At 38.7% G+C, this 26,364-nt stretch overlaps 1 protein-coding gene across 2 annotated transcripts in view; it reads left to right on the top strand.

The window, feature by feature from the left end:
• Nucleotides 1–26,364, top strand: part of Cdh11 (cadherin 11) — a 164,585-nt gene that overhangs the window by 98,848 nt on the left and 39,373 nt on the right. For both annotated transcript variants that reach the window (XM_085682073.2, XM_085682074.2), the window contains exons 3-4: nucleotides 18,926–19,325; nucleotides 23,414–23,708. In XM_085682073.2, coding sequence (XP_085538199.1) covers nucleotides 19,098–19,325; nucleotides 23,414–23,708 — 523 coding nt within the window. In that variant the 5' untranslated portion in view covers nucleotides 18,926–19,097. The remainder of the gene's footprint in view (nucleotides 1–18,925; nucleotides 19,326–23,413; nucleotides 23,709–26,364) is intronic.

Raw genomic sequence — 26,364 nt, 5'->3', positions numbered from 1 at the left:
ATCAGGAGCCGGAGTCTTTCAAACCCACGACAAAATGCTTTTTGCAAATTAGTGATGATTATTGCTAGAATACCTAGAAGTCTTTTTTTTATTATTATTTTAGTAAAGTAAGTCGACACTTAACATTTGACATTTTAACATGGTCCCCAACTCCTGAGAAATGCGTCATCTTCAAATAGCGGGATCGAGAATATTTGTGACAGTTTTCTCCATTAGTCGTGCTTCAAAGGTCAGGGGAATTTGCTTTGAGCATATTACATTTTGATGTGCAATACTTGAAATTTTGTTGTGTAGACACTGAACAAGATACAAAGGGAGTCTGCTGTGCAGATCCGAAACCACACCGTAGAACAAGGAGAAAATATTAACGGGGGTGTTTGTCATTGGCCCCGTATGTGGTGGACAATCTCACCATAAAATCTTTGAGTTCCCCAGGCTTACCAACTAGCTGATTCAAATTCTTTAGTAATTGGTAAGGAGAAGAATTATTATTACTCTTGTGCAAATGCAATGTCTCCCCTTGGAGTTCTCCTTGTTGCAGCACTGCTTTAGGGGAGGAAGAAAATCACAGCATCAGAGTAAGGCATTTATTATTCTTTGTAGAACTTGATTTTCATCTTTTCTCATTTGTAGTCTCAAACTTCAATGCCAGTGCCATTTTTTTACTTATATTTGATTGACGAAGATTTTTCTTCTTTAAAATACGCTTAACAACTTTTCTGCTGTGTTTTCTCCTCATCCCAGGAACAATTATTTCCTTTGACTCTTGGTTAGATATTGCCATACTTTGCTAAGAGTTTTCTCAGAGTGAAACCTCCGGCCCTCTATGTCAGGAAGCCTATGCTCTGCTCACTAAATGGCAATTAGTGTAACACTTAAACCTTACTTATGCAGGAGAAAGGTTTTATTTAAGTATAGTTTGCTTGCATAGAATTGTTTTATCATGACAGAAACTCCAGTAAGTTTACCTTATGTTTTTAAACTTTATTTGTAGTACTGCTTACTATAGACGCATGTTGTACAGATGATCTAGAAATAAGCTCATTTTGCTCAACTGACATCTATATCTGTTGATTAATGAGTTAGTGAGTCCTGCTTTCCCCCTCCTATCTCCAAACAACAGTTATTGTTAATATTATTGATTTCAGTCTTTTAGATTCTTCATACAAATGTGATCATGTGGAATTTGTCTTCTTTTGTTGTGTACTATTTCATTCTATGCCATGGCTTGAAGATTTTTTTTTCATGTTGTTGCATATTATACAAAAAGATCTCAAAACTTAACCAAGTACTAAAGGCTGGGCATTTGTTGCAGTGGTTATATGAACTAGAAAATATTAACAGAAGAAAGGCACTTATGCTGAACAGCAGGGGAAATCTCAGCTCATCTTGTATCATACAAAGTGTCATTCAATAGCATCTTAAAATGGTTCAGCCATAGAGCCAGCTGCAGAGTGCAGGGAATGGAAAGTCAGTGAGGCATGGGCATATGCATCTTGGGAAGGGTGGTAGTGGTACTATATGTGCTACAATAACTATAAAACTATAAACACTCTTAAGATCCTTAGAATCTTTGATCTGGTTCATCCATAGAATGTCAGTTAGGGATGGTGCACTGACATAGTAGAGATATAGAGACACAAGCAAGACACAACTTCTCTCTTCTCAATCTAGATACATGTGGAGCCCCTAGCACAGGCAGATTCTAGGTATTACTCAAGCAGACCTCAAGCTCTCTAAGCATTTAAACTCGGTTCTCAGAAGAGCAGGGGTCACCGTGATGACCAGATAGTTGGGTTCCAATGAAACACACGGCATGAATTCGTGATGGGGAATGCAGTCATAGAAGAGAGACGGGGTAGAGAATAGCAGTATGTCATCCCTCCCTTTCACCTTGAAAGCTCCTACCTATGTTTTCTGAGTCTAGGTCCTTTGTGATGTTTCATCCTGTTTGTTCACATCCTGTGATGTTTCAAACTGTGGTGCGTCATCACAGTTAATCCTGACTGTCTCTTCACTTGTCTTAGTAATAATATGTGATACTAATTTGATCAACTAACTTTCTCTGGACCTGTTAGTCATTTTCTTTGGATGAATGCTAATTGATTCAACTAACTTTCAGGTACTGATGTCCTCTTCTCCCCGAGAGAACAATCTAGATTAGTCTATGGTAGAGAGATTTAAACCCCAGAGACATTCTACATCTATCTAGGAATAGAAAAGATGAAGGATACCTTGATACTACACAAAGTCAGCGCAATTTAAATGTTTAGATTGAGAAGCAGTGGGAGCCTACAAACCATGAGACCAAGCTAGATTTTAGTGCTTTCCATTTAAACAGGCTTCATTTGCAAGGGTGCATGTTTCTATCATAGATACTTTGCCAGGAACGCAGCCAGTCCAGATAGGCAATTCATGATTTATTGATCTTTCGCAATCTGCTTCTTGCTTGATTGGGACCACTGTGACTCGGCAGAACTTTCCCTTAGGAGGTATTGCCAAAGGGCATTTTCTAACCAGTGGTGTCATGGATTATAAAATTTTCCTTTCAGAAAAATATCTCTAGAAGATGCAACTGTTCAGTAGGCTGTAAGACTTCTAAACCAAAAGCCAAATCCACATCTGGCCACCTATGTTCCTTCTTGGGAGACATTAGGCTGCTAACACCACTCAGCTCTTATGTGAACAACATGCCCAGTCTCTGGGATAATGCCATCTCACAGAACTGTTTCCTGTTAGGTGGGCTCCATTTGCTAAAAGGCACTTACCATCTGGCTGACTTCTTACAGTTTCTTGCTCTGCTTGGATCTGTTACTTATTAGCACATTCTTAGGAGACTTAGGCAGTGAGGGATTCACAGCAAGATTTTATTCTAATGTGAAAACGGTCCAGGAAAAGAGTTTTAAAAAAATCATGCTTTATTCATTTGAAACTGTTGCAAGGATTGGATTAAGAGGGAAAACATATGTGGTATAATGGAGGATTCTTCTAAGCCACTAGGGCACTGCTTAGGGTGGAGAATATAAAGTTCTGTAGGAGAACATCTTTTAGCTAAGAATTCCAGGAACCCGTGAGCTCTTTGGACACAAAGAATATGTTTCATCAGAGTTTTGTACTTTACTATTTCAGAAATTCCATTCTCCACCAACATTTCTTAAATGGTTATAATGTAGAAAAAGAGCTAGCTGAATTCTGAATACCTACTAGAGGGACACTTTAGGAGTATTGCAACAGAATATATCCTTGCAAAATACCAAAGGATAGATGAGCAAGGTGTTCTGAGTGGGCCATGTATAGCTTCAAATCCATTTTGGGTACTAGGTAGCAAACTGAAAACAAATTAAAGTGTGCTGTGCCCTTGTTTCTTTATCTGGACAGTAGAAACAATGACAGTATCATGATAGAGATGCTGTAGAGAAACTGATGATTCAAAATGGAAGTAAAGCACATATCACATTCCCTGTTTCATAGAAGAAATGCAGTAAAAAGAAACTGATTGGTAGATAATGCTCTAGCAGGCTGCTCTATAAGGTCAAGAAAATGATCCGCAATGACCATACTCTGGGTTTTGAATAAGTAGGTGTACTGAGGGTATAGAAATCAAAAGTAACAGAATAGATAGCAGGTAGATAGACAGAGTAGATTGCAAAAAAAATTAACGGAACTGAAAGAGAATCTGACAGAGACTGGGCTATTTTGATTGGAAGAGCAAGTAATTAACACTATCAAATTGGGGACTTACAGACAGATCAGTGGGGAAAGATGAGACAGCGAGACTTTGTTTCTGCCAAAGCTTAATCTCAGGTTGAGCTTCTGATCAGAGCAGTCTCTAAAAGTAGGCGAAGGGGAATATAAGGATGAAAATGATTAAAATTCCCTATATAAATATAAAAGACTATTGACAACAAAAATAAGTTAATTGAAAGTGTAGTTCTGGAAGCTAAAATATTCCTAAAAGGTCACCAAAAAAACAAAAACAAAAACAAAAAAACATTCAAATATGCAAGATCCCAAAAGATCTTTTGGTAACATACCTACTTCATATTAATGGAACCCAGAAAAAGAAAAATACATTAATATACAAAACTACACAAGACACGTCATAGCTAAATTACTGAAAATCAGAATGAAATGTCATATCCAGAGCAAAAGAGGTTAAATGATGTCCAATGTCTCATGAGAAAAATTTGAGGCCACAGACAGCAGAATGATATCCTTAGAGACCTGAAAGAGGAAAAGAGCTGCCAATTCTGAATTTTTTATTCAGAGAAAATATCCTTCTCAAATAAAGATGTTTTCAGTTAATGGAAATTAAGAAAGTACATCGCCAGCCAACTTTGTAATATGAGGAGTGTGAAGAGAATTCAGGCCAAAGGACATAAAGCCAGCTGGAGATCTGGAAGCTTCAGGAAAAAGGGGCAGCATGAACAGGGCCTTGGTGGACAAAGGATGAGACCATATTGGTGCCTTCATTTCTTTAAGATACAAAGACTATGTATCACAAGAGTCACACCTGTAGCTTGATGGTTATAAAAAGACAGCACAAGTGACAGTTAATGTAAAAAAAAAAAGGAATCAAACATTTCAACAAATCAGTGCTCTTATAAAGGTTCTAAACTTTTCATGTAAAGTTGAGGAGGGTGACGTATTTTCTAATAAACCTCTGGGTGTAGGTCAAAGAAGAAGAAAGCAGATTCACAGTGTGGTTACACAATGGTCCTTACTTAAAAAATAGCTGAGTCTGGCCAGTGAATATTCTGTGGGGATTTGCATGAAAGAGACCTGGGGTTGGGGAAGGAGACAGGTAGAAGGTAATGTTGCATAATGTTTATATTGTATTCATTAAAATGTTTTGTGTTAGGTAAAAATAAAGCAACAGTGAAAACAGAAGTATTGTAAAGAAGGAACACACACCTGCACACACAGCCCTCTGGACAAGATACCTTACATCAACTTCCCAACAGCTTTGCTTCTTCCCATGATTGCTTCATTCTTATCTCTTATCACGGAAATCTTGAATGGTCCAGATTTTCTGCAGAGAGCCTTGTGATTTGGGTCTCCTTAGAGCCTGTGACTCATATGTGACAGTTTTCCTATTGGAATCATACCTCCACCCTGTGGCCACCACACAACATCTCACGAGGAGGACCTGAAGTCAGCGTTCTAGTCCTCTAATGGGAGCATAATAGTATCCATGGATTCTGGGACAAAGAGAAAGGAAGTGTGTCGCTCTAATAGGGACCTGTGTGCAGTATCTGGATTTTATATTTTTATCTGAGAAAAATGAAAAACACACAGCTGTCCTCCAATAATAACAGATAATTTACATTTATCCGCAATCCAAATTGCTGAAGATTAGAAGTCAAAGCCTTTAAAATTAGCTGAAGATGTCCAAGGTGTCACAGCTGTCAGCTTTTTTTACCCTCATTCACACCTACATAACCCACATTATGCTTTTATAAAAGCTTCTTCACCCATTACCTTACTCGCATGTGAAATTAACTAGAGAGCAAGGGAGGTCAGGCAACTTTCATCTTGCTCTTCATCCGAGAAAACAGGCTGGCTGGAGGGAAGTGAGTTGTCAGTTGTCAGTGCTGCTACCCTCTCCGGAGTGGAGGCCTCCTGCTTATACCAGGAGATTATGGGCACCGAAGCAGAAATTCCTTAACCTGCTGAGACACGGAGCCCACTCAGTATCAAGATATCACAAATGCTTTCGCTTTCCTTTATTTTTGATAATAAAGCAGAGATGGTTTTCAATAAGAAATTTTATTGAATCTAGCCTTCCACACTCCGAGGAATGTGCAGGGAGTCAGCTGAGGCATCCCCACATATTGGAGCCTTTCCTACTTAGGTTTAGCTGATGATTCACTTTGGTGAGTCACCCAAGCAACAAAGCCCTTTATTTCACACATGAGGACTGGTGTTTGGGGATATGACACAGTGAGTTAGTGGCATATCTTAGTGGCCCAATAAAGCTTTGTTTGTGTACCTTCATTCACCAAACAAACATTACCTGTTTCAGAGGGTAATTTTCACATCTAAGACAAAGATTGACTATTAAGGCAGTTTGCAGGGACTTATATAAAATGACTGAACACTGATTTAAATGGAACTAGTATATTAAGACATAATACTAAGGCTTAGCTTAAAATTAAAGGTCTATAGACAATGAATTTCCCTTTCCTTGCATCTTCAAAAATACTATATTCTGGACTTAATTTATTTTTTGTTTGACTTAGGCTATGGTAAGGAATTTCATTGATTACTCAGGCAATTCTGGTGTTCAGTCAGGGTTGAGAGTAGAATGCCTAGATATTAGTTCCATGAAGGCAAAATCAGTTTGTTCTATTGTCCTTTGTATAAGTATGAAGGAATACAAAGAGGAGCTGGTCATCACCTCAGTTTATGAAAAATGTAATGTACCCTACATGTTTTTGTGGAACCAGAATCTTTTGAAATATCCGATTTGAATATATTAATGGAAAGCGTGATCCAAAGGAAAGAAAATTGTCACTTATATCCAGGGGAAAGTAAGGAAGAATGTTCCTTCGCAATAATTATTGCAGCAATACATTAAAAATAAGACATACACATTTTTTTGCCAGATATGTGTTTAGAACAATAGACTATTTGTCTAGGTAAGTCAAAATTCATGTTAGTATTTCTCAGTGGTATTAACCTGGGAATACAGATAATGTAATTAAATGACCATACGTTTTGAATACCCACTAAAGTCTCTTGATATTGCCTTTGAAAGTCCTGTCTGTCCTGTGCTAGGCTCACATTTCAGCAAATACTCTACAAACATAGGAGGCACTGGTGAATTTTGCTGTATCCCATTGGTTTTCTTCTGTCGTGACTTAAAAATTATCCCATTTTTTTCCTGATAAATGGCATTAATTTACTGGAAAAATGGGTTTTAAAGGCTGGATTTGTTGAAACAACAATAAGATATTTGTGAAACTTTCTCATAACAAATGGGTAAGACATTCTTTGTAATATATGTGGGCATATAAAAGAGCCATTTAAGTATGTCCCAGAGTTTATTTAGACTGCTTGGAGCACTAAGGGGTGGTCCAGACCAGAACATGAAGAAAGAGACCTCTGAAAGAGCCCACCCACACTCTGGTGAAAATCAGGCCTTTGGTAATTGGAAGCAGCTTGACTACATTCCTCACTCTTTAAGGCAAACCACACATTGGTTTAGCTGGAACGATGCCTCTGGAGTTCAGTGGGCAGGGTCATGGGATATACTTCCCTGACAGAAGTTCTGGTTCTGGACACTGGTGACTTCAGGCACTCTCTTCCTTGGTTGTAGTGGTCAGTTTGCAAGACTTCATCAAGTCCTCTTAAGCAATGAAGCCCAGCTTTACACAGTTGTTCCTGTCACCATTTCTCTATCAGAAACCCGACTGTTGGACTGTGCAGGGCCTCGAGTATCAAGCAGAAAATGTAGATTAAGATCTCTTGTTTCTTTTGCCCCTGAAAGGAGTGAGAGGCGCATTCTTAGGTTACTTGGGGGTGGATTTCTCTTTTTGAATCCCAGTTTCTTGTTTTCATAGAAATGACATGAACAGCAAACTACATTTAGGGAAGGAGACATCTGTGCTATGAAAATGGTCTTTCATCTCCTGATATTTTCTCTTTCTCTCCCCATAAAGTGGGGAGTCCAGGTTTTGTTCACTTATCTAGTATTAAATATTATCTATCACCTCTATAGTTCAGTATCTCCTTGTCTAACGAAATGGGGGGAAAAAGTTAATAGTTGAAAGTCCCTCTCTTATCATCAGATTCTTAAGTTCTGGAAGTTAACAATGTAACAAAATCTCCCAACCTGAAACACAGAAGTTTACATTGGTGATACTTACTCCCTAAAGAACTTGGGGAAGTGTAGTGATTTTACAAGATCAAAGGGTTTAAAATCCTGTGTTCTTGCTTCCAGCCCAGTCCTACTACTGAGGCTTCCACATCCTCCCCTATCCACTTCCTCAGTGTCTTTTCTTGGATATGTGAGTTCCAAAGGCCATTTGAATGCTTTCAAGAAAATGTCTCCACCTTTTAGCACAACCTTATGTTTTTGGTTCTTACTTGGAGTTTTCTCAACACCAGGACGTCTTTCATCACATACCTTATTCTAGCAAGTGATTCCTAGTTCTTCACCGTGTACTTGTGGCTATTCAGTCCTTAAAATGTAGCTACTCTCACCTGTGGCTTAAATGTGAAACACACACCAAACCAAAAACAAAACAGTGAAACTAAGCAGAAACCAAATAAAATAGTTTATTGTTTATATTTTGAATACATACTGCAATTATCTCATGGATAATTAAAATAATATCTGCACATACTATAATTACACCTTATACAATTATCTGATGGATAATTAAAAATATGTTTTTTTCCCTCAAAATTCAAATTTACCCATGTGACTTCTGTTCCAGATTCTGTAGATATTGCTGGTCTGCTCTTTATTAGTCATCTCACACATGTTAGGCAATATGCTCAACTATGCCTGCCCTGGCTTCTTGTTTCTGTTCACACACAGACATGAGTTCTTGGAATCTTTTGGCACAGGTACTGTACTGCATCAGGGCTTCTAGATTACATTCTGTTGTTAATCTTCTTTGTTATGTCTTTGGTACGAGATCATCGTCTGCGTAAGAGCAATGGGGAGCAAAGGTTCCCCCTTGCCTTCACAGACTGCATTTTGTGTTTACCAGATGACGAGTGACAAACACAGCACTCTTGTCAAATCATTTCTTTTTTAAAAAAAAAAAAAAAAAACTTGCTTTCCCCTGTTGTGACTGGTCTGACAATGTTTACCGTTTTTAATATGCTGGCCCGAAGATCCACTGGTGCTGATTCACATGGCCCTGGGGTCATAACTTAGCCATATTTTCTAGCTCCTTCTGACACCCGAGTTTATGCTCGGGATTGCCACCTGAGGAATCTTAGTTCCACTTCTCCAAGATTCCTCTGAGAAGTTGGATGCCATTAATATCCTGGTCAGTAATCAGTAATGTACTGTTATCGTTAACCAAGAAAGTCTAACATCTCATGACTAGATTCAAGACTGGTCCTGTCGGAGGCTTCCTTTTTTTTGTTCAGAGCTGGGGGTCCCTATTGTCTAGATTTCAACAAAATCTCTGTTACTAGGAGTTCCATAAGGACAGGCCTACTGGGTGCCCCTACACCATTACCAAGGGTTGAACACTGTCATCTAGGGAAAGGTTTTCCAACACTGGCCTATAGACTCTTTCAGACAGAAACATTTAATGAACTATTTCTGTCCTTCTATTTCAGAGGAGAAACATGGTCCCAAGGAAGAAGTTACTTTGTCAAAGTTGTACAGGCATGTACCAACAGGACCTATGTATGCTACAGTATTTGCGTCTTGTCCCAATCTTCTTTGGAAATTTAGAGATAAAAAGGGTGTTGCATACACTTGCACCAATGCTCTTCACAGTGGCAACGTTTCCCTTTAGACCAGAAAAGAACTGCCAACTTTTCTTTTATTTTTTTTTTAATTTCCATACAGTTTTAGATTTGCAGTTGGGGTGATAAAGCAAAGCACTCCGGCTAGCTCATGCACAGGAGATAGATTGTCGTCTTATAGGTAGGGCATTGATCAGTGGCCCCATGGTGATGGCAATAGAAAGACACTCACCTAGGTCTTCAGAGAAACAAGTTTACAGTTTTCTTTGTTTGTATGCTTCCTGGATAGATGCTATCGTTTCTATTCTGAATTCTAATTGGTTTGATTATGGCCTTGACTTTATTGAAATCTGGACAGTTGCCTATCAGTTTCTGCCTACTCTTTCCTTCAGGTGTCTCCTAACCTGACTGCGTCAGACCCTTCACTAATTTCAAATGTCTTCTGCTGTCTTCCGTTCAAGTTTCTGGGAAATCTGATTTTTCCTAACCTATTTGGATACACAGGTTGCAGTGATCCATGCTTAGTTTATGATTTACTTGTCAGTATAGCAGGTATGGTTTGAACAACCATAGTTCAGAGGAGTAGTAGATAAGGCAGTGGGGGCTGTGAGTATGGCTGTTTGTTTTGGAGGGGCTAGGGTGGGCAGGTACTACAGGAATGATTGATGAGGAACAAGATTGTGTGCCAAGCTGGAAGCAGTTGCTGATTCCTCTGTGCTTTGTGTATAGTGTTGTCTGTGCTGATCTTTTATTTACTATTTAGACCATAGACTATCACTATTTGAGGAAATCTAAGGGTCAGAAATATACCGACAATTGTGTACCTTCAAGGTTCTATGCTGAGTGAATAAAAGGGGAAATAAAGATCACATTCTACATATTTACTATTGGAGATAAAGAGGGAAGTTTGCACCTATGCCTTTCATGTCACGGATGGCAAGACATTAAGCTAAGTGTCTGCTTATCATTGTCACTTTGCGCCAAAGAAAAGTTGAACATGACATCCACTTCTTTCCACACATTAGTAGTAGCCCTTATTCACAGTCTGAGCAGGCACTGCTCACAAGGTTGCTTCCTGTATGCGATGATATAATTTATTTATATTAATGACCAACATTTAGAAAATACTACAGTGAGAAAGACTGTCTTAAGAATCAGGTGGAGCATGAGTAATCTACATTCTTTGTAGACATTGAACTTAATCATCTTACTGCTGAAGTGTGATTGAATTATTGTGAGACATGAGGTGTTAGCGTAACTTCCCAGGAAACCTCATGACCATGAGACCCCCAAAGTATGATATATCAAGTTATGCTGAAAATGCAATGGAATGCTGTATAACAAGACTTCCCCCTCTGACCATTGTTACAAAAATTAGATGGTTTAGAAGGATGAAGTTACTACCACTACTTCTACTTAATTTCATGGAATCTGTAAGGAATTTAACCAGATTTCGGACCACGATTTGAATAACTTACAGGCTATCAAATGCCATTCCAGCTTCCAAAACTGTGCCTTCGTCGCTTGTTATGTATCTGGAAGGAAAGAGTGAGGTTTATCTTTGAGCCTTGATAGAAATTTCATTCAAGTTTAGAAAGGGTCTTCACTGTTGTTGATTTGATATTTGATTTTGGCATTGGACAATGAGTCAATGTATATCATGATTTTTTTTATAGCATCCATCGTATGCTTCGCACCTGAAAAGAAGTGGTTATTCCAAACTTAGACCTTACCGCACATGCAGAAATCTGAGATAGAGAATTACGTTTCAACAATTCTTGGAATCCTTCTTCTCTCGCTTCTCTATGATTTTCACAGACAAGGCATAATTCCTGTGATTTGATTTGAAAGGAGAGACCGGCTCTGCACTGAGTGATGAGATCTGAGCGAGGGGAATAAAATATTCTTGAATTAATTTGCATAATAGAATTCGATTGGTTACAAAGCTGTGTTTGTTGAAGGAGAGACCAGAGTCCCTGCGCTCACCCACAAGGGAACATTGCAGATACAAAAATAGGATTTCTAGCTCTGGTGGGAACCTTGATAATATTCTTAGCGTAATGATAACCTGTCTTTATCTGTAAATTAGCCAGCTAGAAATAAAAAGAATGGGTCAGTGTATCTGATCCCTCCAGCTCTGTGGGGGAGGAGAAGGCTGAAAACCAAATTTGCTTGCTTTCTGCTAAGCGGTTTTGTCTTTCATTCTCTACCCGATAACAATTTCCAGCAGGAGTCCAAATATACTTAAACACCCATATATGTCATTTTCTTTTATGGAGACAAAAGCAGGCACAGCAGGAGTGTCTTTTTGCTCGAGGCGCAGTCACTTATGACGGACTATCTGCTCTCCAGACAGAGGGGTGAGCCTTCCACTTAGAACTGGCGATTTTTACAAATCCATTTTCTTGTCATGTTATTACTCCTGCGACTTTCAGCAACATTTATTTTTCCCTCTAAGCAACATGCTCCCATCATAAAATAAAGTCTTCTTATGTGTGTTAGTGGAACCCCAAAGCTTAAGCAGCCTGGCCAGCTGCTGGAAAGTGCGCTAGTGGAAAGAGTGCTCCCGAACTGCCATTGGGGGTCATTATTAATACTAATTAGAGTATTGATATAGTTCCCTAATTATTACCCGTGTCAAGGTCTCGCTAGAACTGCAGCCTCCCATTAAGTTTTGCGTGAGTTTCGTGCTATGTTTCTACTGTATTCATCAATCCGTTCTTGAGATGCTGCAGGTCATTCTTAGAAAAATCCCAGAAATAGATAAACCAAACTCCCTGACTACAAAATTTAAGGTCTGTCTTTAAAATTTTTGAGATAGAAATTTAAGGATGGAACTACCCACAGGGCAGGAAACCCTGACTGCTCTTAGGGATGGAGAGGGAAGAGGAGAAGGAGTGGGGGGAGTGGGAGGGTGTTGGGAGGAGGGGCGAAAATGGAAACTTTTATATTTTAATAAACTTAAAAAAAAAGAAATTTAAGGATAAAGAAAGAAAGATTAGCCACATTGCATTGTAAGACTTGGTGGTGATAATTTATTGCCGCATGTCTATTTTTACTACGGCGACTTTTATGAAACGCTTTCTCTTTTACTTTCCAGTTTAACTAATTCTTTATCATTATTATTATTATTATTATTATCATCATCATCATCATCATAGCCTATGTCCTCACCTCATGATCCCTAATCCTAAATTATTCTCATGATAGGGTAATATTGAAGAAATAGATATCTCTGTGTTTGGTTTTAGATATTCTCTTAAGAGATGCTGAATCGGGTAAGGGGAGGAATCCACACCTGAATCTTCTGAGAATCATTATCTCTCAGGGTTCAATCCTTTCTTTGCCTTTGACTCTCTCTGAAACCTTAAAAGATGACTTCGTCTTTGTGTACTCCAGTTCACATGCATGTGCAATCGAGATGACAGTACAATTGGCATTTCTAAGGTTTTTTGCGCTTAGTTAACTAATGAAAAGTCCTTCTAAGCTGAGGCAGATAACATTAGCAAGTGCTAGCTAATTTGTTTAGCATAGTCTTGTTATTGCTATACAGTCGATTCTAGTCAATGTGAACTTATATCTTGCATTCTGAGAGGTTCTAGATTTTTCTTTTTTTATCACTTTAAAAACAGGAAAAAAACGGAAGAAAAGGTTCACTTGTTCAGTATAGACATTGAAAGGCTGGGTTCAAATCTTAGTCTAGCTATCATCAGAACCCTACAGGAGTACAATTTGTGTTTAATTTGTCCGAACTTCAGTGTTCATATCTTTTAAAACAGATTATTCATAGCTCCCATTAATAGGATTAACATGCTAATCCATAGGTGACTTAATAATTGTGATATTTTTAGAAAGATGGTTGATGAAAAGAGACTTTATTCAATAGATTTTTATTCTAAAGTGAGTAAATGTCTTAAAATCCACCTTATATAATTTAAGGATTAATTATCAAGATAACTAATTCATTTTATTTGGTCATATAAATGACTAAAAATCATGAGACCAATTAGTTACTTTTAAAAGATTAGTTTTGCTATTGTTTCCAGCAGAGAATTTATAATACTGTCCATTTATAAAAAGAGTAAGGCCAACTGTTTATTGGTCACATCGAACCTCTTACTCATTAGCATGAAACTAGACTTTTTTTTTTATAAAGTGGAAAAGTTGTCATGTACTTTCAGCACTTTGGTGTCAGAAATAATTGTGCTTTACAGCAAAATGGCAGCCAAAAAAAAGGAGGTGCAGAAATATCAACTTTAATTAAACCTTTTCTTTCAAACACACTTCACAGTTTATATGCCGGAATAATTTATCGCCTCGTGAATGAACACTTAATACTTGGCATGGTACAAAACGGGCAGGGACCTTGCACCATGTGTTCTTTCCTCTCTCTTTCTAGAATCTCCACATGGGCAGCAGTAAGTATGAAGTCCAAGTGTCTGCTTGAACTCATGCATTGAGCTGTTAGGGATGCCCTTTTTGAGCTTAGTTCTGAGGCATGTGTAGTAAATATGACCTCGATTATTAAGAGGCTACGAGCCTGTTAAGAATGCAGAATCTGAATCAGAAGAAACACCTTCCATAATCTTTCATTAACTCCCTAAACGTTTACAAGAAGAGGGAAGTCACTGATAGACAATTTCATTCAAGACTTTCATTGCACCAATTGGAAGGCAAAGCCTTACAGAGGGGAACTGAAGCGGTTCAAGGACAAATTAGTATTGGAACCTGGCTTCTACAGTTGTGCCCGGTGTTCTCACTGCCACTTCTTATTAGCTCACTTTAAGATCTCCTTCCTGCTGATAGAGTTTTCTGTGCTTTCCCCTGTAGTGCCCTGGGCTTCCTATAAGCAGCATTTGGTGGATTATTAAAATGATGAAGTCGGGGCTGGGGAGATGGTTCAGTGGTTAGGAGCACTCGCCATTCTTGCAGAGGACCTGAGTTGGGTTGCCACTACTCATTTCCAGCAGCTCACAGTCACCCAGAGCTCTAGCTTCAGTGGATCTGAAGGCTTCTGGTTTTTGTGAGCATCAGAACTCCCATGCACCATTGCAACACACACACACACACACACACACACACACACACAGAAAAAAGGATGAGAGAGTTAAAAATATATTCAACTGAAGAATGTTATGCATTCTAATGCATACAGTGCAAAACAACACATGCTGAAGGCTTCAACTCCTATCCCATGAGAAGAAACTAGAGCAATACTATTGTGAAGTTTTATGTGGCTCATAGCAGACTCCTTTAACTTTCTGTTTGCAGCCTCTTTGATTATTGTCTTGGCATATGACTAAGAAACCAAAAGCTTGGATAGGCCAAGTCAAAGACTACCAAGGGAAACAGGATTTACTCTGGGAAAAAGGGTTCTCCCAGCCCACTTATATCCTAGATGACTAAGCCAAATGGCTTTGTCCCCTGTAACACTTATTTTTTCCTTCCTTTTGAAGCACCTTACTGGTCTTCTTTTGTCTTCTCCATCAACAATAAACAGTGACAGGCTTGCACTTTGTTACTGTAGGAAAAGAGAAAGAATCCCAGGTCCTGCTCAGTGTTTGTCCCTGGGTGCTGGGGTAATAGAGAATGTATGTGTTTCTGAGAACTATCTTAAACCTATGCTTTGGATGCCGTCAAGAACGAGCAGATAATTTTCTATACGGAAACATGAGTTTTAAGAAAGGGGAGTAAGCATGAATGTTATGTAAAGAAGAAGTTATTTCTCATACCAGAGTACTAAAACTCCAAAACAAAGAAGTCTAGGAACTTGACAGATTGTAGGTCAGATATATATAAGGAATTGGAAGAAAAACTTTGCCAATGGCTCCTTCTTACTGCTGATGAAGAGCAGCATGATGCTTGGGTTTTCGTCTGAATATAGAACAGGTTTCTTGTTCAATTTTTCTTCTTGTGATTGGAGTGAAGTTGGAAAGCATCTTATGTAAAACTGTCCAGCAAGATAGGATGCTGAGCTGATGAGGGAAATTTCAGACCATAAAAAAAGCAAATTGATGCTGTAGCCTTAATTGACTTCTATAGCTTTTATAGATCCCCCTGCGAGTGAATGAGAATTGACCTATTAGTTGACATTGTAGTGCTAATTGATCGCTATAACTTTAATTAATTGATCCACAATGCTCAATAAAGGCTTGACCTTTTAAATACTTTTCATTTTAATTATAGCATCTTGCTAGGTAGGGCTGGCCTGGAATTTACTATGGAGCTCAGATTAGATCAAGCTAGCCTCAAATTTGTTTTTTAAATTTATTCTTCCCTTATATATTACATCCTAAATGCAGTTCCCCCTCCCTATACCCCTCCCAGTCCCCACTTTCCTTTCTGCTTCCCCAGATCCACTCCTCCTTTGCTTCCCCCCCAGAAAAGGGTAGGACTCCCCTCCATGGGATACCAACCAAACACGGCGTACCAAGTTACACTAAGACTAGGTACATCACCTCATACTAAGTTAGTCCAAGGCAACCCAGTGTGAAGAGAAGGGTCACAAAAGCATGTAAAAGAGTCAGAGACAGCCACTGCTCTCACTGTTAGTAGGAATCCCACAAGAACACCAAATTCTATAACCATATCACATATGCAGAGAACCTGTCTCAGAATCATGCAGGCTCCTGGATAGTCCGTCCAGTCTCTATCAGATGCTATGAGCCGTGATCAGTTGGTTCTGTTAGTTTTCTAGTGGTGTCCTTAACCCCTCTGACTCCTACAGTTTTTCATCCCACTCTACCGCAGGATTCCCTAAGCTCTGCCTAAGTGGGTGTCAACAGCTGCTCCAATTAGGTGATGAATGAAGCCTCTCTCATGACTGTCAGGGTAGGTTCTGGTCTACTAGTACAATAGCAGAGTATTAGGAATAATTTCATTGATTTTTGCTTTTGTTTTTGGCCAGTCATGTTTGGTTCTATCTCAGCTTTTGGGTTTTTCAAAACCTGGTTCCTGACTCTCCAGGCAGTGTCAGGCATGGACTACCTCTGATGGCACAAGTCTCAAGCTGGACCAGTCAGTCATTGGTTGGTCATTTCCACAAGTTCTGTGCTACCCTTAGCCATCATGCCTTGCAAACAGGACAGATTTTAGGTTAAAGGTTTTGTGGGTAGGTTGTTGTCTCGATTCCTCCAGTGGAAGCCTTACCTGGTTACAGAAGATTGCCAGTTCAGTGTCTTTATCACCTTATCTAAGGGTTTTACTAGAGTCACCCTCATAGATCCCAGGGAGTTTCCACTGCACTAGGTTTCTGCCTTACCCCTTAAATACCCACCCCAATTCCAGTTGTCTCTCCCAGTATTATCTTCCCCCAACCCCACTGCACTCGACCCTAGTTCACCAGAGATCTATATTCCATTTTTTTTCTACCCTGGGAGATCAATATGCCCCCCCCCCCGAGACGTACTTGTTACGTAGCCTCTCTGAGTCTGTGAATTGTAGCATGATCTTCCTTTACTTTACTACAAATATCCACTTATAAGTGAGTACATACCGTGTTTATCTTTCTTTAACCTCACTCAGGATGATATTTTTCCTGGTTCCATACACTTGCTCTCAAATATCTTGATGTTATTTTTTCAGCACCTGAGTATTACTGCACTGTGCAAATGTACATTTTCTTCATCTATGCTTCGGTTGAGGGACATCCAGGTTATTTTTAGTTCCTGGCTGTTATTGATACAGCTGCTATGAACAGAGTTGCACAGGTGTCTTTGTGATAGGATGGAGCATCCTTTGGATATATACCCAGAAGTGATATTGCTGTGTCTTGAGGTAGATTGAGTCCAAATATTCTGAGAGACCACATGCTGATTTCCAAAGTTTGCAGTCTTAGCAGCAATGGAGGAGTGTTCTTCTTGCTCCACGTGCACGCCAGTATGAACTTTTACTTGTGTTTTTTTCTTAGCCATTCTGACAGGTTAAAGGTGGAATCTCAAATTAATTTTGGTTTGCATTTCTCCAAGGGCTAGGATATTAAACCTTTCTTTAAGAGTTTCTTATCCATTTGAGATTCCTCTATTGAGAGTTCTCTTTAGATCTGTACACCACTTTTAAATTTGATTAGTTGTGTTTTGACAACCAGCTCCTTGAGTTCCTTATATAGTTTGGATATTAGTCTTCCGCCAGATGTAAATTGGTGAAAATCCTTTCCTATTCTGTAGGCTGCTGTTTTATCCTGTTGACAGTGTCCTTTGCTTTACAGAAGCTTTTCGGTTTCATGAGGTTACATTTATTGGTTGTGGTTCTTAGTGTCTTTTCTATTGGTGTTATATTCATGAAGTAGTCTCCTGTGCCAATGTGTACATGGCTATTTCCCACTTTCTGTTCTATTAGGTTCAGTGTATCTGTTTTAGTTGTTGAGGTCTTTGATCCATTTGAAATTGAGTTTTATACACGATAATAGATATTGATCTATTTGCATTCTTCTGCATGCTGACGTCTAATTAGACTAGCACCTAGTGTTGATGATGCTTTTCTTTTTCCTTGTGTATTTCAGGCTTTTTTAAGATCAAAAAACTGGTGTCCGTAGGTGTGTAGATTTGTCTGGGTCTTTGATTCAGTTTTATCCTTCAACCTGTCTGCTTTTATGCCAATGCCATGAGGGTTTTTCTAGTTTTATAATATCTCTGAAGTACAGTTTGAAAACAGGGATGGTGATAGCTCCAGAAGTTCTTTTATTGTACAGCTTGCTTTGACTATCCTGACTTTTTGTGTTTCTGCATGCAGTCATGGGCAGGATATGGTGATGAAGGAAGGGGATCTGTTGGGGAAAGTTGGGCAGCCACTGAGGAGTGTTGGAGGTCTGTGGGTGGGGTCTTACCTGGGGTTCTGGGTATCAGCATGGCCCCAGTAGAGACTCAAACTTCTTAAACTTGGAGTGATCCTTCTGATTCTGTCTACTGAGTGCTAGATTGCAGACAGGTAACCCCTCACCTTGTTCGTTTAATTCTTACTTATTTTCATTACCATCGTCCTCCCTTCCATCGCAAAGTCTGCGTTATAACTTCCTTCTATTTTTCTCTTTGTGTTAAAGTCTTGGTATATTCTTGGTTGGTCACAGGCAATGGTTGGGGAATTCTGGTGGTTTTTCTCATGGTAGTCTATCCTCCCTATTCTTAACACAGTAGCTTTCCCTTCAGTATGCAACCTTGCCGTCGCATCCTCTAAGAAGTCGACCTTAACTGAGCCAGCCTCTGACATTCTCACTGTGCCAAGTACAATTATGATCAATTAATTATAGAGAACTTTCTGTGTGTCATACACTGTCAGAGGCCTTATATTCACGTTTCAATTGATCTTTGCAGCAAACTTTCAGTGAATTCTATTCTTACCTCCATTTCCTAAGTGAGCTAGCTGGATTCAGAGAAAGCAGTCAGCTTTTCCAGAGCTGACAGGGGATAAACTGACATTCATGCCAACATGTTTGCTAACTGGGAATGAAGTGATGAAGGCTGCAGCTAACCCAACATCTCTCTGCTTGCAGAAGCTGACTGGGAAAGTGGGCAGCCCTGACGTGATGTCCTCAGCAAGTGAAGATACTCCATTCCAGAGGAGGTCTAATTGACACATCTGGGAGGCCGCCGTCTGAAAGACTGCCACTCTTGTGGCGTACGGAGTGATAGTTGCATTCTCCTGTGCCTACCACATAACCAAAAATGAAGGAGAACTACTGTTTACAAGCTGCCCTGGTGTGCCTGAGCATGCTATACCACAGCCAGGCATTGGCCCTGGAGCGACGAACCCACCTGCGGCCCCCATTCCATGGACACCATGAGAAGGGCAAGGAGGGCCAGGTGCTGCAGCGCTCCAAGAGAGGCTGGGTCTGGAACCAGTTCTTCGTGATAGAAGAGTACACTGGGCCTGACCCTGTGCTTGTGGGCAGGGTAAGGCTGTTTGCATTTGATATTGATCTATCTGTACGTGTTTATTATCAGAGCCGTAGGACAAATGCTAAGCAAAAATAAAAAGCAGGCAACCAGACAAAAGTGAGACACAATAAAACAAAAACAATCTAACAAAAGCCAAGTTAGAAAGCACTAATGACTGGCTACCCCTAAAAAATTAACCATATTGTATAAATATTTTTCAGTATTTTCCCCTCATTCATAGACTTAACCACATTGAGAACGCTTCTAATATTCACTTCTTACACCATAAGAACTCAATTTGTAAAAATTGCTTTGTTGTCTGTTGAAAGCAATACTGCCTTAATTTACTGAGCCGTTCTTCAGAATGGAGAAATTTCTTTGATTGTATCCTAACCCCAACTTGCCTGACCCAATTTGAATGTTCTTGTGTCTCCCTGTGTCCTTTCATCATAACTTTCTTTCCTCTTTTACCTCTGCCTGTCTCTTTAATCAGATTTCATTCTACTTTGTGTAAGGGATTTTATTAACTTTGAACCCTCAGGTCTTGGTACTAAGCCCAAATACAAAGATATGAATGAATGTGTGCCTTTACAATGGGAGTGATTTTATCCTCATTGCCTTTGGGTACAGTTACACAACAGCTAGATTTGAACTTCTCCTTAGGTTGTGCGTTTGCGATGCCACCCCATCAAAAATATAAATGTAGAGAGTCCAAAATTCATTTGTCAAACTGACCTTCTACTACTTATTAAGATACAGTATGTGGCTCTTTTAGATGCTACTGACATTAGTTATTAGTAAGCAGGCATTTTCACATCTGCAAATTGAATCTGCACTGTGTGGAGAAGTGTGATAGGCAGAGGATAAATCAGGTTAAAGCAATAACTGACCTCAAATAATCCAGGGAAAGGAGTCATCCATGCTTTCAATTAAAAAGAAAGAAAAACTCCAGGTAGAATGAGAAGGGTAATCAAATCCATTTTAATCATTTTAAATTTATGTCCTTAACACTTATGAAAAATAGAGGCAAGTATCTAATAACTTCGAGCCTGAAAGTTAAGTAGAATTGGTTCAACACAGAGGAAGAAATGTAAGCACAGATGATAGAGAAACACACCTTTGAACACTAAAGATGCCAATGAAGTTGTCTTAGCTGTACTTTTGTATGAAAACAGTAGTGTATTTTTATGTCTCTGATTTTTATACTCCGTGAAAGTGCATGATAATCTCAACATAATTTAGAGCTGGGAATATGCTTTTTTAGAAATACACTAAATAATTTTATTCATTTATACATAAAATGAAAAATGCAAAGAGATAGTCTTGATAAAGGGAAATACAGGGAAATAACTGGCAAGCAGACTCCCTAGGCTGGTGTGTTGTGCTAGTCTATAGAAAGAGAAAGGAAAAAGACAGCCCCAAAAGGCAGAGCAAAATAGCTCGTACAATGTTCAAAGCTGGGCAGGAATTGTACTGGGAAAATGACCTTTGCTTAGTTGCTGTCTTAGTGTGGGGCAGCATGTGTTGAGGCTTGAAGTTTGCAGAGAAGACAAGGCTTAGTGAGTCAGATGAGTTTTCTTCTCTCTGGATCTAGAAAATATTATATTACAAGAGAGAAGCACAGTGAGAAAGAAAGGAAGGAAAAATCTGGCATCAACACCTGTCTGATCTTGAAAATTTAGGCTTATGAAAGAAGTCTTGGTTAGATGGAGCATGTGTGCATGCATGCATGCCTGTACGTGTGTGCATGTGTGCATGCATGCATGTGTGTGTGTGTGTGTGTGTGTGTGTGTGTGTGTGTGTGTGTGTGATCAGCTGGATCTGGGAAATCTTTTCTTTTCCTTTTGAAATACCGTTGAGATGGATCTCCCTTAAGTAGAAGGAATAGTTGACTTTTTTCTCTAACAACCTTTGAATGGTGACATTCAAGGTTGAATGCTTTAAAATTCCCTGAAAAGGTAGAATTTGGCAAAGCAGAAAGACTTACAGTTTTCATGTCAGAAATTTAGCCTGTGTCATGCTGCTCTGTGCAAAGAGAGAAGTCATTAGTCTTGGGCGTCAGGAACTGGCTGTGCATGCCTCAGCAACTGGACCCTTGATAGTTCTTGCTGTGTTCCCAAACCGCTTTTGTGTGGAACCTAATAAATAGTATTGTCAGTATAATAGATTATCTTTGTGAGAGTAAAACTAGTGAAGACTTACCAGACTTTTAAATGTTGGAGAGCATAGAAACAAAGTGGAGACATGGTGAACAGATTGCACAGCAAAAATTTCAGGTATTTGGCTAATTATGAAATTCATCTCTTTTTTCTTACGTAATGCATGAAGATCCCTAGAAACTTTCAGTGGTTTGACGTTCATATTTATTTCTTTGTTCCTCATCCATGGGGCTCAACCTCTAACTTTTGATATTTGTGAAGCAGAGGAATGAAAAGAAAACAACAATCGTAGGGAGGTAGCCGAGGGGAACACGGGCCTTGAAGAAAACAGCATGGAGGTTGGACAATTCTACTTGCTTACTAAAGTCCATCAAATAAGCTCAGATAGCCATCCTCTTAAGAAATACATCAGTCACTTTCCATTGAAAGGGTGGGTTGTTTTGACTGACAAGTTCTGAAGTAAACTTTGTTTGCTCTCCCTGCTCCAGAAGCTGTGGAGTCCACAACATAAGTGGTTTTGTGTTCACCTCTGAGCTGAAATGTTCGATATTTCACTAAAACACTACAAATAAATTAGATATTTTTTGGGAAATTAAAATGGCACAAACATTTTAAAAAGTAGTATATTCAGGTTAGTTCTGTTTTTCTTTTGTCAACCTCATGCAAGCTGTGTAGGACATAGTTTCATAGTAATAATAGAAATTCTGATATTAGAAATGAAACTGATATTAGTATTCAAATTAAATCAATTAATATTAAATGATAATTAGTATTAGTTTCTGTTGTTGTGAATGCTAAATATTTTTTTGCTGAAATTCTATATGAAAGAGCTTTTTAAATCTCTTAGCTATTTTTAATACTATAAGACAATGTAAAGTAACATTTATATTTTTTAACAAGAGGAGATAATGAAGGCAAAGGAACTCATAAATCATGAGGATTTAAAAAGAATAGAAGGAGTTTATTGCTTTGAGAAAATTAGTGAGGTCTGTTCTGAATCACAGAACAGAATTGGGTAGAGCTGGTAGCAAAATTGACTATTGTAACAGTGGAATTTTGACATGTCAGTATAAAAATTGTCTCTAGGTTCTCTGGAAAATGTGAAAAACCCAACCATATTGGAGGTTATTTCAAGGGTCTGGGGACTACATGTCTACCCTCTTGTTACACAATCCCTTGTGGTCATAAGAGACTCTTCTAAGAAGATAACAGACCCAGATGGTAGACCCTGACTACTAGGCAGATGATCTGCAAAAGTCTGATTAGCTGAATTGCCCGTAGTCACTAAAACCTGGACAATATAAACATCTTTTGAGGAGGATCTCTGGAAGAAATGACAGTGATATCAAGTGGAATGTCATGAGGAAATCTTTTGAATCATGATGGTGAATGAGCTGTTGAAGATGCAGTTAGAGGAAGCCACAAGAACAGCATGTAATCTTTGGCCCAGTATTATGTGAAATTAAGCCAGGAACACTTATGAATTTGTGGAGATCAGCTTATATATGTATAAGAAACTGGTAAAAAATGTGATTTCTAGTTAGAGACAGTGAAGGAACAGGAGTAAAATTTGAGAGAAAGATACTACATAAATCCATGCTTACATGTGCTCAAAGTATATGCATGTATTTCTTTCAAAATATGTATATATATTTTGTATGTATGCATATATATGGAAGAAGAGAGAGTAAGGACATTAAATTTCAGAATTAAATATGTACTTATGTGTTAGCCTCATCATTACCTAACTTACTGACCTTGTTCATGGTAGTTATCTAAGATTGCATTTTGACATTCAGAAAATGATGGTGAAAATGGCTTGCTCTCATGATACATGTATGAATGGATGTATGTGCACATATATGTGCATTAATGTAGCAATCAGCCTGTGAATTTTTATTGTGTTCCTTATGAAATTACAAGTCCTGTTCTCTCTTTTTCTAGCTTCATTCTGATATTGACTCTGGTGATGGGAACATTAAATACATTCTCTCAGGTGAAGGAGCCGGAACCATTTTTGTGATTGATGACAAATCAGGGAACATTCATGCCACGAAAACATTGGACCGAGAGGAGAGAGCCCAGTACACACTGATGGCTCAGGCGGTGGACAGGGACACCAACAGACCACTGGAACCACCATCAGAATTCATTGTCAAGGTCCAGGACATTAATGACAACCCTCCGGAGTTTCTCCATGAAACCTATCATGCCAATGTGCCTGAGAGGTCGAATGTGGGTATGTAAGTTGGGGTCACCTGCTCCACTTCTACCTGGTGTCTTTGCAGGTGGGCAGGCTGGTTCCTGTCCTCCCAGCTCAGAGCCAGAGCCTGTGTTGCATCTTTATTGCATCTTAACAAGGAAAAAAAATTATTTAATCGGGTTTTCTCTTTTATTAAAAATAGCTATCTTTCTTACATAATATATCCTGATTATGGTTTCTTCTTCCTCTGCTCCTCCTAGTTCATTCCCACATCTCCTCCCATCTGGAGCCTCTCTCTTTCCGTCTCTCAGTAGAAAACAAACTGCCAAGGGATAGTGACTGAAGAAAACATAGTAAGATAAAACTAAAACTAATGCCCCAGAATAGGCATTCTATTATTTGTCTATAGGACAAAAGATACAAACAGAAGGGAAATTGCCCAAGGAACGGAGAGTACATGAAACTTGGATTTTTAAATGTTCATAATAGACTTGGAGGTTGTAAAGTCAAGAGATATTAAGAGTCATTTGGGGAAGAATATGGCTCAGTTTAGCAAATCCTGACTCGGAGTGTCAACTAAATCATGTGGCACCTCTTAACATCTTTTCTTCCTTTGTAGAATGAAAGTAACGATTTCCCATCTTCAAAGAGTACTGATAATAGGCATCCAATCACTGCGGCATATTGATGTCCATTAAGCAACAGCAATGACAATGTTTGTTGCTTGTGGGATTTGCTTTAACTGATTGTGTCTATACCCTATCTTGTTTAACTTGGCCATGATTAAACTTTGCAAAGCAGTGGATCTCGTTAGTCACGTATAAATGAGAAACAAAAGAAGAAACAGTTTGACTAATTTAACCACGGTCATTGTGCTACTTAGTTCATGCAGCCTGCATCATCTGATGATCTTAATATGCTTAAAGACACACTGCTTTTCTCAAAGACGGAATTCTAATTGGTTCTTTAAGCAGGTATCACTTTGACTTGAATTTCCAGAACGGGCATGGTTATCAGCATGGTTATCATCTCTTGTGGCAGTCTGATCCGTTAAGCTTGAGTGAATCTAAAGACAAACAAGGATGTTTTGAGAATAGCAAGCACCGAATATGAGGATTAGCTTATGCAAGAGAGTCAGCTGTGACGTCAGAAGTTTAAGGTTCTTCCAATCTATCATTCATCTCTTCCTTCCTTCCCATCACCCATCACATTTTCTTGTCCTGTCTGCTGTTTATTCTACCCTCATGTGGAAATTCTAATGAGAAGCAGACTTGAGGAAGTGGGGCTAGCTAGGCATCTGAACTGACAACCCATTGGACTTATAGTTCTCTTCAGGGGACACTTTGTGTCTTGGACAGTGCCCAGATTTTCTACTATACCACATTAAAAATGTTGTCTTTGTCGCCAGATATATATGTGATCCTGGCTTCTTTGTATACCTTCAGAAACTATCATTTCTTCAACTAGCCAACTATACAATGAGATTCATGTTTACAATGATGGTTAAGTAAATATATAAAATAGAAAAAGTTGACAATTACTTAGAAAATTATAGAATTGAATGAAATAATAAAAGTAACTTTATAATAAAAAATAAATAATAACTTCTTTATGCATGCCATGACATTTTAATGATAATCTCTGTTTTTGAGAATACTTCTTGGCTTGTGAGAAGTAGTTCAAAAATGACAGTGGTATAAAAAAAAAGTGAATATGGAAGGTTGATATTTTTTCTTATATTTTCCATGGAAGTCACAGTAAACACTGTGTGGCAGGGGATGACTCTCTTTAAGCTGTATAGAGGGGTTCTATACCCTGACAGGAGGAACCTTGCTTCTGCTGACAGATTCAGAGAAGGAACTTGGGTTTTACTATTGTTAGATCTGGATTAGAATCCTGACTCTGACGGTAAATAACTTTGAAAGAGAATTCAAAATGTCGTATCTCTCATACCAAATCTCTCCCAAGTAAAAAAAAGATGCAAATATGTCTAGCGGAGGAATGTTGGCACATCACATGGAATTTACTACAAACACTGCTTGGCAGGGATAGGCTGGATCCTTGCTGCTTCTGTCTTCCCGTCTCCTCTCTCTCTGCTCTGAGCCTCAACATGCTTTTTCCCAGATTTCTACTGCGACAATGGAGCTTTCAAAGAAAAAAAAAAAGATACCATCTTCCTATTATACCTGATTTCTTCTGACATAGGAATTGTCTTTTAGATCCCATTGACTGTGCACTGATGGTTTCTATTGCATAGCTACCAGACTCAACAGAGATGATAAAATGCAATTTTTGAGTCAGTAAGGAACAGCATTCCATATAATTATTTATATCCATAAATTAGTTAAAATTTAGTATTAGAAGTAACTTCATTATAGGCAAAGCAACAGTAAAATGTTGCATTTGTTGTTACAGATGGGAGAGTGCACTTTGTCCTTTCATGAAAAGCAATTAATTGTTAATTATATTTATTACACTCTCTGAGATTTTTATTTAATTATCAAATACACTGAATGTTTCTATCACATAGTTCTAAAAATGTTTGACAATTATGTTTATATTATTATTTTAACTATCCACCCAGACATGAGGCACTGTGGTTATAGAAAGTTTAGTTTTAAATGATGATAATTAAAAGGAAAGGAAGAGGAGAATGAGAAAAAGGAAGAAGAAATTCAGGGGGGTGTTTTGC

This window comes from Myodes glareolus, chromosome 22 (assembly GCF_982192425.1).
Source record: "Myodes glareolus chromosome 22, mMyoGla1.1, whole genome shotgun sequence".
Classification (NCBI taxonomy): domain Eukaryota; kingdom Metazoa; phylum Chordata; class Mammalia; order Rodentia; family Cricetidae; genus Myodes; species Myodes glareolus.
This window is presented reverse-complemented; position numbering and strand designations above follow the sequence as displayed.